The sequence below is a fragment of the Amblyomma maculatum genome, chromosome 4 (assembly GCF_055883805.1).
Source record: "Amblyomma maculatum isolate TAMU_Amacu chromosome 4, ASM5588380v1, whole genome shotgun sequence".
Classification (NCBI taxonomy): Eukaryota; Metazoa; Arthropoda; class Arachnida; order Ixodida; family Ixodidae; genus Amblyomma; species Amblyomma maculatum.
Window position 1 is genome coordinate 105406557 of NC_139347.1, and position 17340 is coordinate 105423896.

General features: G+C 42.0%; 1 protein-coding gene across 1 annotated transcript in view; it reads left to right on the forward strand.

Moving 5' to 3' along the window:
- The window catches only part of LOC146191913 (cell adhesion molecule Dscam1-like), a 121149-nt gene that overhangs the window by 20435 nt on the left and 83374 nt on the right, over positions 1-17340 (forward strand). The window contains exons 7-8 of the mRNA XM_084600399.1: positions 840-1109; positions 9066-9470. Coding sequence (XP_084456525.1) covers positions 840-1109; positions 9066-9470 — 675 coding nt within the window. The remainder of the gene's footprint in view (positions 1-839; positions 1110-9065; positions 9471-17340) is intronic.

The window sequence follows — 17340 nt, forward strand, 5'->3', positions numbered from 1 at the left end:
ACCGGTGGCAGTTACTGTGGTTTAATTTATATTCAATGTTCCATCGTAGCGGGGTTTGGGACTATAAGCCTCCATGCTTAACTACAATTTATTTCCATACGTCGACCACACTTGAATTGACGCAGTTTCCAGGTTAATATTACCATGGAGGCTCGTAAGCTGAAGCTGTGTTGGAATAGCACTAGAAGCGATGTTCCGAGGTCGTGGATTTTGTTCCCACTAGCGCCGCGGCTTTCCTCCTAATTCACGCTTATTTGTCTTTGCACCTAAAATGGTTACAATTCTTATTCAGGCTCATGAAAAAACAACAACCTCCTAAGCTTTCCTTGCAGTGCATAGTCACTGCGTCTTGCTTTATTCCTAGCAGTGCCTTCCTATCAAAAGCTAAATGTTCAACTGAGGATCCCTTCGTCGTCGTAGCTCTATTGCAGCGTCAACTGCTCTGTCACTTCATCTTTTTTCCATGTAATACTGAAAAAAATATATACTATACACGGCTTTCACATTCTTGGGAACTAAAAAATCGCCCATGAACATACCACATGGAACTATTAATAAAAAGGGATGTAGAAATTTCCCTGATGTTACATAGATAAAAGACGTTCCTGGATTAAACAAATAGGAATGAAACTAAATACACGACACCTTATCACGCCTGAGCAGTTCGTAAATGCTTTGAGGTTGTTTGTAAGTAACCTTATTTTTTTTCTACCTGCCCAAAACGTAGACAAGCTTTTATAGCGTTAGAACTCAGATTATAGGCTCGATATCATTAAGATTCAGAAACACGAATGGAGCAATGGCATATATTTGTTGTCCATTTTCTTTGCCATTTACAGTTCCCCTGAGTGCCAAATTGGAACCCAAGCTGCAGACCGTGGCCATCGGCATGCCGGCCGAGTTCAACTGCAGCGTGGAAGGGCAGCCCGTGCACCGCATCACGTGGCGCAAGAATGGAGTAATGCTGCTTCCGGACGGTCGCATAGAGTTGGTGGCCGAGGACAGGCTCCGAATTCAGACCGTGCGTCGAGAGGACGCCGGCATGTATCAGTGTTTTGCCACAAACGACCGCGACTCGTGTCAAGCAGCTGCCAGACTCCGACTGGATGGTGAGCAGCAAGGGCACTCAGCCTGCGGCCTTCTGAACCGCGGCATGACAGTTCATAAAAAGTGATCAGGAGCCATCTGCCTAGAGGTTCCCAAGACTTCATGTTCTTCTTCGGCAGGTTAAATCCGATTTTTCATGTCATAGTCATTATCCGGATTATACCAACGGCAGGGCGAAGGCCTCTCCCATATTCCTCTAACTAATCTGGTCCTGTGCTAGCTGCACCCACTTTACCCCTGCTAACTTCTTTAAACTCATCCACCCACCTTACTTTCTATCACCCTCTGCTGCGCTTTCCTTCTCTTGTAATCCAATTTGTTACCCTAAGCGACCACCGGTTATCCTTAATTAGGACTACATACCCTGCCCATGCCCATTTCTTCTTCTTTATTTCCACTAGAATGCCATTAATTCGAGTCATTTCTCTGACCCACTCTGCGCGATTCATATCTGTTAACGTAACACCTACCATTTTTAGTTCCATAGCCCTCTGCGTTGTGCTCAAGTTGAACTCTTTTTGTTAGCATCTACGTTTCTGCCCCGTAGATGAGAATAGGTAAGCGGCAACTGTTGTACACTTTGTTGTTGTAGTGGTTATTTATTGTATGTACAAAAGGAAGGAAAAGATGTTTGCCAGCCCCGGTATCTGCTATCTTATATCTGAAGCACCTGAACTGGGGCGGCGGAAATAAAGGGATAGCGAGGAGAAGGTAGAGGAAATCAAAGAGGTGAGTGATAGGGAGAAAGAAAAGAGTAGGTAAAAATAAAAGAAATATATACACTATGGTACAGTATACAGTAGTTTGCATGAGGCCCACCCGCAAATGTCTTAGGTCACTGAGTACTCGGCACGTCGGGCGGGCCTCCGCAATAGCTCCACGTCCAGGCAACTGTCCACTACGCATTGTACACTTTCCTCTTGAGCGATACCGGTAAGCTGCTTGTCATAATCGGCGAACACTTGTCAATTTTTCTGTTTCCTAATCTTATTCTAATAGTTATTTCCTTTTATTAGACTAGATCTGCGGTTACCACCAGTTCTAACTAGACATTTCTACATATATTTCATGCAGAAATAGTTTTTTTTCTTGTGCGTGAATGGTCATCAGTGCAAAGGTTTTGTGCTTTAATATTTATTTCTCGCCTTAACGATCAGTTCAGCCACCACATAGAATATTGAAGACAGGAATAAGATGGTACTTAAACATTGAAAAGCTTACTGTGTCGGATGAAAAGTGCTGCCTCCAACATGACACTGTGTAGTCGCTTAGCGCTGCCTATAGTCACGTTCAAAAGTTTTTCACGCTTAGGACATTATGTTTAGAGATAATTACCAGCCTCATAGTGGGCGAATTCTCCGATTTAATATCAGTCTCATCGGCGTGACTGGTGGGTTACGCATAAAACAGTAACGGTAAGCTGACTTTTATCAAGTAGCTTGAAGGCACTTCAATTACCCCCAATTTTTCGAAAAGGACAACAAATGTGTACTGACTTCAACCTTTTCAGTTTGCTCATGTTTATTGTGGCGATTAGTGTATGGGGAAGCAGAGTCAACGAAGCGCCAATGTAAGCAGGTTGACACCACTATTGCCGAATAGGGCGCACATCAAGATATTTTGTGGGACCAGACAGGCAGTGTCGGCTCCATATTTGGTCAGAAACAAGACTACAATCTTATTTATTCAGCAGTTGTTCTAAGCTAAACTAATTTCCGGAAGCTGTGGTTCTTTTTCAGCCTTGTTTATTTTTCTTCATTTAAGTCTTCTGTATTTTTTGAATCTGCTTCTTTATTTGCTCTTTGACGTACACAATGTCATTAATATCCATTAGTCTACCGGCGTGCCTCAGTGATCATGGCAGACGACCGCGGCCGCTTTCAATAAAGGCGAAAAGCAAAGCTTTCGCGTGTTCTGAACTGTCAGTGGATGTTAAAAAAAACCCAGGTGATCGACATTTCCGAAGTCCGCTTAGGCTTCCCTCATATTGGAGAAGGGCAGCTTGATTTAGAGGAGGACGGAAGGATGTCTGTATGAGTATTCCTTCCCTCCTCGTCTACGTATGCTGCTCTTCAAAATTCCATATCACCTCGCCCAAGCGTCAGTTGTAACATCCCTCATAGACTGAATTGTTTTGGAATGTTAAACATTCAAATAAACCAAAACCGGACGAAGGTAATGCTCACATAATTCTAAGCTATAACGCGCCAAAAAAAAATATGTGAGAAAAGTTTTAGAACGTACAAAAAATTTCATTACGTCGTGCCTAATAGCGCAAAACACAGGGATTAAGGAGAGAAAATGCGCTGCGAACCAGTCCATACGTATTAAGAGAGCTTGGCAACCACGGAGGAAGTCTTAAATAGTTTTGAACAGCAAAGAAAACCGGTCAGCATCCTCGCTAGTTCATTTGTTTGGAAATATTACTTTTGTGCCACGGTTATGAACTTAACTTATAATCAAAGTCAATGAAAGTGTTTTCATTTATCCGAAATTACGAATTAAAACAGTTTGTTATTATCAAGGTGCAGTATCAGCCGATAGGCAGATGCGAAGAATTGCGCCCCGGAAAATATGCCAATCACAAACAAATACTATAGTAAACACTCAATCTGAATCGTATATATGAGCCCTGAGGACATGTTGGAAGCAAGAAGTTCTCGAATTGTGTTAATCACTCTAAGGTGCGGCTACGACTCGCTGAACAAGCGGAAATTAAACAATCTTGCAAGTTACCAAAACCCTACACTGAACAGATTGAAACAGTTGGGGCAAGCGAAAACGTAAGCGTCGCTGTAGTTTTACTATCGACTTGTTTACGGCATATGTTCTTTATGTACTCTGTCCGATCATAGGCTTCAACTGTTGTATTATATAAGGGTGGTACAGTAGAAACTAGGTTAAAAGAAAGAAAAGAAGGAATATATATATATATATATATATATATATATATATATATATATATATATATATATATATATATATATATACACACTTCAAACAGGATGTCACACAACTTTCCCGATTATCTATTTTATTCCAACAGTTTCGGACGGTGGACCATCCTTCTTCAAGGTAGAATTGTGTGTATGTGTGTGTGTGTGTGTGTGTGTGTGTGTGTGTGTGTGTGTGTGTGTGTGTGTGTGTGTGTGTGTGTGTGTGTGTGTGTGTGTGTGTGTGTGTGTGTGTGTGTGTGTGTGTGTGTGTGTGTGTGTGTGTGCGCGTGTGTGTGTGTGTGTGTGCGCGTGTGTGCGCGCGCGTGTGTGTGTGTGTGTGTGTGTGTGTGTGTGTGTGTGTGTGTGTGTGTGTGTGTGTGTGTGTGTGTGTGTGTGTGTGTGTGTGTGTGTGTGTGTGTGTGTCGATTGGCGACTTCATATTGCTCTTAATGGCTCGGACTCATTTCACAACGCGAAGCTGCAACATGTCGACCTACTTTCATTCCTCTTTGTCGCCTTGAGAACTTGAAAAGCAAGGGAAAGCATTTATCAGACGAAAAATAAAGGCATCATAAACATGGAGGTTCGAACACCAGGCTTGTGAAGGCTTGCCGATTGGGCTCCGATGTGAGTTTCTGTGTTATTAATGTCGCATCCATCCTCTGCTAAAGTGGTCCCCGGGACACCTGCCCGCTCACGAATTTTCGCCACCCTCTTTCGCAATCTCTCATTCTAGGAGCGCTGAAACCTGACCTACATTTTTTTTTAACTTTATGTAGTCATCTCTTCTTGCATATATAGGTATCTGCTCCCGGTATTTCAAACTCTGGAAGCCCCGAGAACCATGAATAAATTAGAACTTTATAGACAGTGTTAGAACCGGTATTTTTTTTATTTTCAACCAGAGCGTCGTTCGCCAGCTGGTGTCTTCAGTTAAGGTACGAAACCTTCCGGGTTTGTGTCCGACAAATTGATCGCGGTAAGAGGAGTGGACCGGCTTGATACCTAAACTGCTAAATATATCAGTGGTATAATATCCATTTATTCTCCTCATTAAATACGATTAATCTGATTCAGCAGAATATATTTTACACTAAATGCTTGGGGAAAACATATGCAACTAAGAAAGTTCTTCAAAATTCATTGTTTCAAAATTTAAATACTTGAGCAAGACAAACGCAAGTGCTTAAGCGCTACTCCCATTCGCTTCCGTATTCGTATTGTATTTTTTCTCAATATAGCGCGTTTGTTATGACGGACTATTTGGGTTCTGAATTTTGCTACAGAGCAATTTTATAAGCGCAAAGTGCAGATGTAATTACCAAGACAAGCGCTAACCCCAGGGAAGCTTTGCTGCTGCGACATCCGTCTATAAAATAATAAGATCGTCATTTGCGTTTCATTAGAAAATGCGCCGCACACCCCAGAAAAACCGGACCATTCGGCCCAAAATTGCTTTTTATAGAAAGATAAAAAGAGAAGCTGGATGCAGGGGCCGGAAATCATCGTTTCCAGATGAAGAGTCTTATCTGAAAACCAATGTGCGTCTCCTTTCTTTTCCCGTAACCTAATAAGCCTGTCACGCTCTGTTGAACCAAGCAAAACTACATTCTTGGAAGATTGCTACAAATTAGTCAAAACAATGTCAGCATGAAGCGCGTATAATCCTTTACCGGGAGGACCATAAGCCTGAAACCGGGAAAGAAAGCGATCCCTTTGACGGACGTCAGAGGGCACCACGGTCGGGTGCATTTTCATGAACGTCACCATTAGCCCACATATTTCAGGACGAGGACGACACTGAGGAGTCTGTTTCCTTCCGAGAATGTTACAAAGAACCACACCACTGGCTACGGTGTTTGAGACAGAGACGGGAGCTTTGTACTTTCTTCCGCCGCTTAGGATGACGACGGGCGGAAATCGATATGCCGTCGATGACCTCGGCAGCGTCTTCCAGAAAAGCAAAAGTTATCGACGTGTTTTATTGCTTTGTTTCGCCGTATTTCTGAATAGTTTCTCTCTTTTTGTCTTTCCTTCGTGAATCTTGCTTGGCTCGATTTTTCTTTCCTGCAAGGCTACGCTATGCGCATATGCACTCAAACTGGCTACAAAGGTCGCCTACTTGCGGCTTTTTCAGATGATGTCGGCATGTTCTGTTTTTGTTTTGGCATTACGGCAATTTACTTGCTATGGTCATCGCGCCCTCTATGTCCCGAATTGAGCATACTGGATCGTAAAGTAATAGAATGCGTCTCAATCAGTGAGCTACGCAGACGTATTTCGACGCAGACAACAATTGTCGGCCCCATCAGATATGTGACAGTTAGGAGAGCCTTTCGGTGTACAAAAGGTAGTTATAATGGCTCCACTAATGAGGTTGCCTTCGTGGACGTGCTACAATAATAAAATACATCTAAAAGCGAAAGCGTTCCTTATCGAAAGAGTGTTCCCATGCGTGCATCGTTTTTAATCGTCAAATGCGACCCCATCTACCGCCCGATAATTTCGGGACATTTTCCAAAGTTTGATATCACACTACAGTCCGATTACAGAAGTATTAGACGCGCTTTCATGTCTGGCTGCATCGCATACTTTTATGAAAAGCAAGGTGTCATCTTCTAACGTCGTTGTGTCCCCTCCGATACAATGTATTTATAGCGAACTAATTCGTCGAATGTTCTTTCTGTCAACTTATTTTATTTGGAGCGATAGTCACTACCTTCGTCAAATTTGTTAGGTAGATTGAATTAATGATTTCTAGGAACAATCTCAGGCTAATTTTTCGGTGCTAAACTTCAACGAATACACTGTGAAAACTAAATACTTGCTCCCACTGGAACCTAACGTTTTGTTGTCGATGAATATAGAAATATTATAAAGATTACTAGGCAGTCTTCCAGAAAAACATTTTATTCTTCTCAGCACGCGAAAAGCGCGTGCATTTCTGGCCATACTTCATTGCTAACTTTTAAGTAAACTACGAATATGAATTGTAACGGTCTGAGTTAAGTGAAGAAAAAATGAACCTACCGAGAAACTGGTGACACTCTACATTATGCAGGGAATCCTCTACGGTGACAGTTGCGACTCCTTTTATCTTCGCGACAGGTTCTTCTCACCGTAGGATGACTTTAGATGCTACGAGCCGCTTGTTTGAACTCATCTCAGCCAGGTCTTGACAACAAATGCCCCTCAATTTTCTCCCCAAGCCTTACCCAGACGAGGTTTAGCCCTTTCTTCGGCATGAATGGTCGTGGAATTTGAGATCATGATGTGTCATCTTGACTAACGAGCGATCGAACCTCAACCATTGATTCGACACTACTGCTACCTAGCCAGGTACTGCCTACTGCCACCTACTTCCACAAAGTTTGCACTGAGGATATTTCAAGCGCAATCATTTCAAGGTAGCTTCCATGAGCGAGAGGTTTAATTACTGTTACCGCAGCGAAATATACGATTCAAGGAATGAACATTAGGCAAGGCTATTTTTGTGACTTCCAGAAACTGATGGTATCCCGAATTGCGCTGCTAGCGAACAGGGGGCCAGGCTAATGCAGTGGCGGACGTCTCTTGACAGTTGAGCCTCCAAGCGTGATTTCCCCTCCCCCCATACGGTTGCTTTGGCGAAGCATGTCGTTATCGTCTCTATCTAGCTGCGCTGGCGGCGGCACACGTGTCCCACGACCAAGTGCAATAGAATGTGAGGTGCTCCTTTTTTCGCATTCTCCGTTGCTTACCCAAGATGGAGAGATATTGTGTGTGCAACGAAACGGAAGGAGGTGGTGGAGGGGGGGGGGGGCAGGGTGTAGTGGTGCACCATAGGAGAGTATAGAATACAATGTTCGCCTTCTTCGACGGGTGAGGGCAGGTATGTGTCGCCATAATGTCGCTCCAAAACATGTTCCGTCTCTTTATTGAATAGTTCGAGCTCCACGCCAGTCTTTTGTTTCATTTCGGACGACAGTGTCCCCGCCGCCTGGTGTTACATAGAAGTGCCGCTTGGACGCACTATTCACCGCCAACGCAGACGGTGGTTTCTTGCTTTTGAGACCGGAAAAGACCTGATGCTTTTCTTTTTTGCCATGCGGTCACATGCTCACCATCATTATTCTTCCTATCACTGCCATTATCAACATCAGTCTGTAATTGGAGGCTCGAAAACTTATTAGAATATCAACTTAAACACTACAGCCCGCTTTCACGTTCTGAACTGTGTTGAGCTTGATCGCCGTTTGGCTACCACTGAAGTGTTTTTTTCTGCATAGAAGCTAGGTCATTTGCAGTAATAAACGACCGGATTCCGAAGCGCGTTCCTTATACTTTTGCGCTTGTAAAACAATTTAGGTGCTTTCGTTTTGCTTTTAGCGAACAGGTATTTATTTCAGGAGAAAAGGCCGCATATGCATCGTTCTGTAACGTGAAACTACCAGCATGTTCCTTTCTGAAATGCTTGAGCAATTCATTTATGTGCGTCCAAAAAGCAACCTTTTTGAGAATCAACCATGGTGAAAACCATGCTTTAGAAATGGAACTTTTGTATTGTTTTATGCGGCGAACAAATTTCCACATGCCTGAAATACCTTGAACAAATGTTTTTTTTTTTTTTTCTATTTCTGGCAGTGCAGTTAAAGAAGCGACATTTCGATTCCTCACAACACCTGCCTCTTCACCGGAGAGGTTTTGTAATATGCTGAATTGCTAAACTATACCAACCCTATTATTTGTTCCTCAACAGAAGATATTTCATTACAGCTTGTATTATTGCGATCGCAGTTTATTTCTTGAACTGCACTCTTCGCTTCATAATCTAACCAAATGATCAAGGCTAGGTTGGACTGCAACATTTACTGGCCTCTTATATATTGCCATGATGAAGATGGGCAGCACTCGTGCGTGCAGCATGTGGAAATTAAAACGGCACTGTTTAAATTCGCGTATTTTATGTAATAAGACAGCATTCTATTTTTTGAATATTGTTTGCTTCTACATCGTAATATTTCTGTTCCGTTGCTTGCGCAGATATATCTCCGAAGCTGGTGGAGACATTCCAGCCGCAGTCAGTGAAGAAGGGAGACCCGGTGTCGCTTCTGTGTCGTGCGCGCGGCAGCCCAGCGCCTGAGGTCAGCTGGGCTATCGACGGCGAGTTCCTCTACCTTTCGCATCGGCTCAAGATTAGCGCCGAGAGAGGTGCCTCTGAAGTCGAGTCTGTGCTTAACATATCTGAGGCGCGTGTCGAAGACAGCGGCGAGTACAGCTGTGTGGCTCGCAACGATATAGCAATCGAGTCGCACTCAGCGAGGCTCGACGTTCAGGGATCGCCTTTCGTACGACCAATGCGCAACGTCACAGTCGTATCCGGCACGGAACTGATTCTGAGGTGCCCATACGGTGGACATCCTATCGACTCTCTCACCTGGCAGAAAGGTAAGGCGAATTCTTGTCCTTGCTACGGCTACATGGCTATAAAGGCGACGGGGCATGGTTCACTGCAGTTCAAGGAAATAAACTATTGAACATCATATATGTGGATCTTCGCGAGGTAATAAGGTGTCATGAAGAGGACCCGACTAAGCTAGAGAGCAATCCTGGGCAGAATATTGGTTGCCACTGCCATAAATCTTCCAATATTACTCGCCATTTCGACGTATCCAAGCGCCTGCCTACATTCCTCGCTGTTTCAGCGGAAGTCCTCGCCAATAGCTTTGAGCTGTTACCTGTAGATTTCCATTGGTTTAGGACCGGTCAGTTGCCGACAGTTTTTGTAGCTTCTATAGATTTACTTATTTTTATTTCTTGTACATCTCAAATGCCCCAAATTGGGGTATTACATGAGGGTAAATACAAGGTAATACAAAATATCAAAACAAACAGAGACACTTTGGTTTAAGGGACAATGTTTTCGATCAGGATTTTAAAATTCATATTACTGGTGTAGAGTGCGGCTTCGGCAGGCAGGCCATTCCAGTCGATTGCTGTTAAACCAAAAAAAGAACTCAGATGTACTGTAGTACGAGCGTGATGTGGATAAACTGCTTTGGCATGACTGGTTCGAAAGAAGATGTCATAGGCTGGTTTAATATTTGCGAGCAATGAGTGATAAAATTTATGAAAGAGGCTAAGTCTGTAGATTTTGCGCTGAGTTTCGAGGTCGGGTAGGTTAGTTTTAGGTTTCATGGCAGTGACACAAGAACGATAAGAGTTATCTGAGTGGATTAATCTGGCAGCGTGGTTCTGAACTGATTCAAGTGTTTTAGTCAAATAAGAAATGTGAGGATCCCAAACAGCGCATGCATATTCCAGCTTAGGACGAATTAATGTTATATAGGCGAGAGACTCAACCGCAGAAAAAGCTAGTGGTAAATTACGTCGTAAGTAAGAAGGAGGTCGGTTAGCGATTGCTGTAATATGGGCGGTCGAAGAAACGCCATGCAATATGTTAATTCCAAGTTACTTACATGCGTTTGTATTTGAAATAAAGGCGCCACAGAATACTAAATTAGGCCATAGATAAAAATTGATATTTAAAGACATTAAGCCCGTTTTACACCAGTATTCGATACCTAAAAGGTCAGTTTCGAGAATAATAACAACGCCGTTATTGTTAATAGGGCAATAAATAACAAAGTTGTCGCAAAATAGTTGAATCGTAGATGAAATGGTTGAATTTATGTCATTTATATATATTAGAAATAGCAGAGGATCGAGGATATTGCCCTGAGGCACGCCTGCAAGTATGGGAGACCTGGAAGAAGGAAGGTTGTTAGATTGAACAAATTGTTGTCGATTAGTCAAGAAATAACAAATCCATTCATAAACATGGAAATCAAGATTAGTCGGTAAAGTTTTAAAAATAACCTTTTGTGTGGAACTTTGTCGAAGGCTTTTTTGAAGTCTAAAAGTATTGCGTCTACTGGAATGTTAATATCGATACTAGGATTAAGATCATTTATGAATAATGCTAACTGTGTTCTCGCAAGGGAGACCTTTTCGAAATCCATGCTGGTTTAGATGGAAGAAATTACAAGACATCACAAATTTTACGACATTTAAGTGAATTATGTGCTCCATTAGGTTTGAGCAAACGCAAGTAAGAGATATAGGGCGGTAGTTACTGGATGAATGTGAAAGATCTTTTTGCTGGACTGGAATGACCTTGTCTACCTTCCAACCTTGCGGGACCGAGTCGGATGTGACTGCTTCAATATATGCGACAAATTAATACTTCTGATCTGCTTGGTGTTGATAAGTATTTTTGAAATAATTCTGCCCACACCAGCAGATGAAGTAAGCTTAAGTGATTCAATAAGTGTGACAAATCCAGAGGATTCGAAAATTATTGGAGGAATTAAAGTGGGATCGAAACAAGGAAAATATGGCAAGGTGGTCGTAGGCTCATGAATAAAAACAGAACAAAAAGTGGAATTCAGCACCCTGGCAGTATCTTGGTCAGGAACAATGTTCCCATTTAGGTCGAGCAGGGACAGGGGCTTGGAATGTGTAGGATTAATAAGTTTCCAAAAATGTTTAGGATCTTTACGGAGCATGGACGGTAGGGCGGATGAATAGAATTATCACTTTTGTTTTCTTCCCACGGAAGCAAATGCTTTTTTTGCATCACTCAAGTGTTGCTTTACTGCCTTGATGAGCTCCGTTATATACGTCCCTGCATGGCTCCGCACAACTCTTTTGCGATAAATAGTCGATTATCGGGTTGTGGCAGCCACCCTACAGATGGCTTTAAGATGTCAAACAAGTGCACCAGGCTTCAAAGGTCGCCAAGCCTTTTGAAGAACCCAGAACATGCGGTTTATTTTGCTATTCGCTCCCCATTATTGTAGGTTATGGTACATTACAGGGAGGTGATCCCGCGAGAGATCAATCCGCCTAATTATTTGGTATTTTTAATTTATTTTGTTTTTGTATATATTGGACGTAGTACCCAATGTGTTAACGGCACAATTTTTTTTCCTAAATTTAATATTAAGGGACAAAAAAATACAAACGGTTGCACACCACTGGCAGACTTGTCGTGCACATCGCTGTGTCCGGATTTTGCGATGGCGCAAACAAGTACCGTCATTTAAGCCATCATAAATATATTTTGCGCTGTCAAACTACTGGTGGCATGGAGTAAGTTAGGCGTCTTTCCGCCATTCTGAGGAAATTATTGTTGCCAAGGAAAAAATTCAGAAAGTGCACTTTTGAGATATTAGGCCTTGTTTACGAATTATTTTCTCTGCGACTAGACGCCGCACTTTCTTCAAATTTTCCGAACTAATAGGCACTTGTGCGGTAATCAAGATCAGTAAATCTAAAAAGCATAAGCAATATTATTATGGCATTTTTGACTCTACGGGCTCTTTTCAAAAATAAATGATAAAAACCCCCCGTCCTAATCTTACTCAAAATTCTTCAAACAATGCTCAAGACGTAGGCAAGAAAGGATATGAAAAGACACATTGCAATATTTTATTCCTTATCAAGTTACGAGAGCTCAAATTTGTCGCTTTTCCAGAACCGGCAAAAGCATCTCAGTTGAGGCCGTGATGCAGCTGCTACTTCGCCCGCAGCCGTAATTGATTTGCGACATGCCATGTTTGAGACATAGTCGAGGCACTGAGTAGATAACCAAAATTTTGACGTCCAAAAAGAAATTGCGTGAAATCAAAGCATTAAGCGCAATACAGTTCCAATAAGAGAATGCAGACATTCTCGTGATTGAGGTTTTCTGTGAAAGAATTGGTGTCATAAATGTGCCACAATATGCATTAGTGAATACTTTCTGAATGTATATTTTGACCTCCTTTCGAAGGTAGCAATTCAATACAACTTGTGATCATGATTCTCTCCGCTTGTTATTCTAATAATTTTATTTGTCACTTTCCTTAGAATCTGTATTGGTACCCCTGTAGATAATTTGAGTGCGTTATTTTTGTAATAGTGTAAACCAGTCCATGTGAAATCTGTCGCTGACTGCCAGTTTTAGAGGTTCTTGTACCCCTGTCAATCTGTTCGTACAGCTTCTATCTCTTGAACATTTCCAGGATGTAACTTTTTATTAAAATATAAATTACTGAATTGAAAAATAAATGTGACCTGAGGTATATAAAACTATTGGGACAGAAGAAAGCGAGATAGAGGCGCGAAACTATTTCAAAATTATAATATTTCCTTTCTGTGTAAATAAATCCTTCTTGGCATCTTGTTTAATTGGGAAACGAACAGCATGGGCCCGAATGTATTCATGTCACCGGTCGCAAGTCTTTACACTCACCTTTTCTGTGGTCAAGTAAATGTTGATGTTTGTACCTAAGCTCAAGGACCAGCTACACGTTAATCAGCCATACTGACAATATACAGTTTAAGAGGCTGATTGTATCACATTCGGGTAGCTTGTTCACTGGCTGTTAGGGGATGCCTGGTTTTACTAATCCGCAAATTTCATTGCAGTTTTTCTCATGTCTTATTGCATAGAATATCACTTTGTGGACGCGTAGTTGTTTGGCAGAACTAAGCATATAAAATGTTTTTTTTTTTTTTCTAGAGAGCGGCTATGGTGCACCAGTCATCAAACAAACAACCTACAGATGGAGTTCGCAGTCACCGGAATTAGACAGAAGTACTATCGACATGGTCAGATACAATGTGCGGTTATTCATATCAAGCCGGTTAGGAATTGCCTTGGACTCAAGTTGTCTAGGCTGTAGATATTGTGTGGCTATATATCTGCTACCTTATGTAGAGCAGAAAGCAGCATATATGCATTGACGAGACACTATTCCGATTCGGAGTAACACACAGCTATGCTCTTCGGAGTAACACACGTTAGGAAGAGGAAGAGGACGCATCAGTGCACACATTTGTTTATGACAATTTAAAATATTTTCACCTGTGATACTTTTTAGGGGGTTCTTAAATCTACGGCCCATAAAACAATCGAAAGCTGTCTTTTTGGTTAAATGTGGAAAGAGAACAATATGCTGGAAAGTATCCTAACATGCGTTTGCAATGACCAACATTTCCACTTGGAGTACACAATCGTTGTTTTAGGAATACATTGCATTTTAATCAGGTATAAATTGTGACGTTCACGGCTCTTGTTAAAAAAAGGAGAACACAGGCTCACAGCAACACATAACAAAGCTTTTAGCATCATGAAGTATTATGGCCCGTGCCCTCTGCTGTTACTTTCTTTCGGCGTAAGCAGCGCCACTGCATTGCGCTTAATTCGCAGATTGACACTGACTATTAAAAATAGTTTACTTTACATTGTCCACTCAGGCAAAATGTCTTTCATTGCAATCAGGGCATCTAAAGCAACGGGCTGCTGTACCTCCGCCATTGAGGTGATTTTGCCAATGCAATAACTACCTCACAATTGCGGATCGACGTCTTACTGTTTGTCACCTGTAGTTTGACTGCATAAAAGATATTAACCATGGTCCAAATGACTGCAGACGTTTTTTCGTCATTGCAAAATCCGGACACAGCGATATTTTTTTCCTGTAGAATATATTAAATAATTAGGCAGTTTGATCTCTCATGGGATCGCTCAGGAGAGTGTACACTGATTCAAGAAAGCTTACGGAATGATAATTTGCAGAACCCTATTTACTTTTGGGCTGCACTTTATAGATAGTCAGCTGCTGTTTGTTCGCGTGCGCATCGCACGCATATTTCCAGACACTCGTAGTGACTCCTTGAGAAAATATGCCTGATTGAACAGAAATTTCATTTCCTAAGACAGTCATTGCGCAAATGTTTTCCGCTACTTTAAAACTTGAACTTGAAGACGTAACAGAGGAATTAGGAAAATCCCCTAGAGTTACTTTTCACGTAGGTAAAAGCGTTTAGTTTTAATATTCGAGATGCTTGCAGCTAGGCATAGGGAGGAAGAGAAAGGAGATGTGCGACAAAAGTATACGAATAAATATATACTGGTTGCACTTATCACTTCGCAAGTTCCTGATAAAGCAATTTTCCAGTCTCCACTTGCGATAGTCGGATTTAAGGTCCTACCTTAGGCATGACTTCGTTAAGGAGCATTGTCTCACAGAAGCAGCCACTGAGCAAGCACAGAAAATGTGTTTCAATTCACATAGTTCCGGTAAAGCACCACAATGGGGACATTTTAAGGGGTCTGGTATTTAATTGGGAGGGGGGGGGGGGTGGTATCCGTCATGGCACTGGGAAAAGCGCTGCGTGATACGGGACCAGTGCAGCCGCAGTACACGTGTACTGCGGTTGCACTGGTTCCGTATCATTTTTGGAAGTAGTCGAAAGTCCGGAAAGTGGAGGCAAGAAATAAGGCGGTAATGAAAATATTGGTGCAAGTAAGCGCTTTGTGCTTCGAAGTCGTTGCGCACCTGAATAGAAAAAGAAAGACAGTTTCTTTTTTTGTTGTTGTCAGTTTCAACGTTTAGTTAGGTCATTTCGAGAGTTTCAAGAGCGACCACGATAATTGCAGCTCTGATGCTTTGCCTGTAATGACACACTGACGATCAACGAAAAGCTAAAAGATAAATTGAACAATGTGAGCTACCATGCACACTAAACTTATCAGCTGTTCTTGACGGCACTCTAACACGACGATTACTTCCAAATTGTTTCCTGCGGGCTGAATCGCAGGATCCAAACAGGGCAAACGCATTAGTGGGCCTAATTCGCACCGCAGCCCAACATAAAGAGCAGAAATAAATAGATAAAATGAGGAAAAAAGTATCCTTTCGAGTGATGAGCTCCTGTGAGAGAAAGAAAGTAACATGCAGCCCTTGTAATGTACAATGTATTACGTATTTTTCTGCCTCTGGGCTCCTTCTTGCTCTACGTAGGAACCAGCCGAGCCCTCGGAATTAGTTACCAGCAAAATAGTGTTCTCACTGCTCCGCTTACCGAGTTTGAAGCTTGGTCGCGCTTTTTTTTTATCATTGGCGCTAGAGCTCCGTGATCAGTGAAAATTACGTCCTTGGTAGCAGAGCATGACCGAAGAGCCGGCGCTGTTAAATTTGCCAGCACTGTAAACCTCCGCATGTAAAAATGCTTCAAGGGCACCATATAGTGCGTATAGCCATCCACAATATTAGTTTTAAGCCGGGAGAGCAGGAAGCAAGCTTCAATGATCTAGAAGTTCTAATTGTTAGAGCGGCAGCAGTGGGGGTCTGTACACTTCCAAACCTTAAGTCAAATCATAAATGCGGTGATAGCATGATGTGCAGAAGTATTGATACCACTTCTCATTTCCCGGCATTGCCGAAGTGGTTAGTGTAGAATGCTGAGGAACGCGAGGTACCAAGCTGGAACGCCGACAGCGCTGCTGTTTTTTTTTTTCTCCTCGTAATCTTTTTTTCTAACTTTGATTTTTATTGTATGTACTTGAGATGCTTCATTGCTTGTTACTTTTTATCCGAGGCCTATTTTCGCCGACGAAAAGTTCAACCAATGCAGAGCGTGCCCTAATACCACGTCTTAGTATGCCCAGTTTCGAGCGCCATACTGGAGCCATAATTAGGGATGGCGCTAGGGCGTTGGGACCCAGCGGCGCTGGTTTTTGCAGCAGGGCTGTCAGTCATTACAAATGATTTTGCAAATAAAGAAACATGCATTCCCTACACACTTTCCTCTACTCATAGCGAAATCGTTAGGAGATCAGCATTATTTACTTTCAGTCATCAATCAATGAATCCTTATTATAACGTGTGTAGGAACAACCATGGGGTCTTGCTACTGCAGCACAACTAGGAACAAAAATGCGCACGCAATATGTACGCACAGAGACTGAAGAAAAAGGAAGAAGCAAACAACTTATGAACCGGAATTTAGGTTAAATGACTAACGTAAAGACTATATAATAAGAAAATGCTTTGAAGAACACATCAGGTAGAAAGAAACCAAAACGGAAAACAGCAAATAATAGTTTTTGACTGTAATGATAAAAGAGTGAGCAAACATAATCAGTCATTCCAAATGCATTTGAATATGACGCGCTAAAATAAAAGCGGAAGATATAGCAAAATACAGTAAAGAAATACAGTCAATGAAAGCAATACTAAATCAGTCAATCAATATTTATTTATAATGCGCGGGAACAACCAACTGCACAACTTCACATTCAGAGATAGAAGGCAAAATAAGAAAGAAATAACACAAAAAGGGAACTTAAATTGGATATGCTCCTGTTGGCAATTAAGTCAGTGAAGGAACATGTTCTGCAGGGTACACCAGAAAGAACAGTCAACAGAAAAAGAGAACGAAGAGCAATCGTAGCCTGTAATCATATAGAAGTGTTCAAGCAATA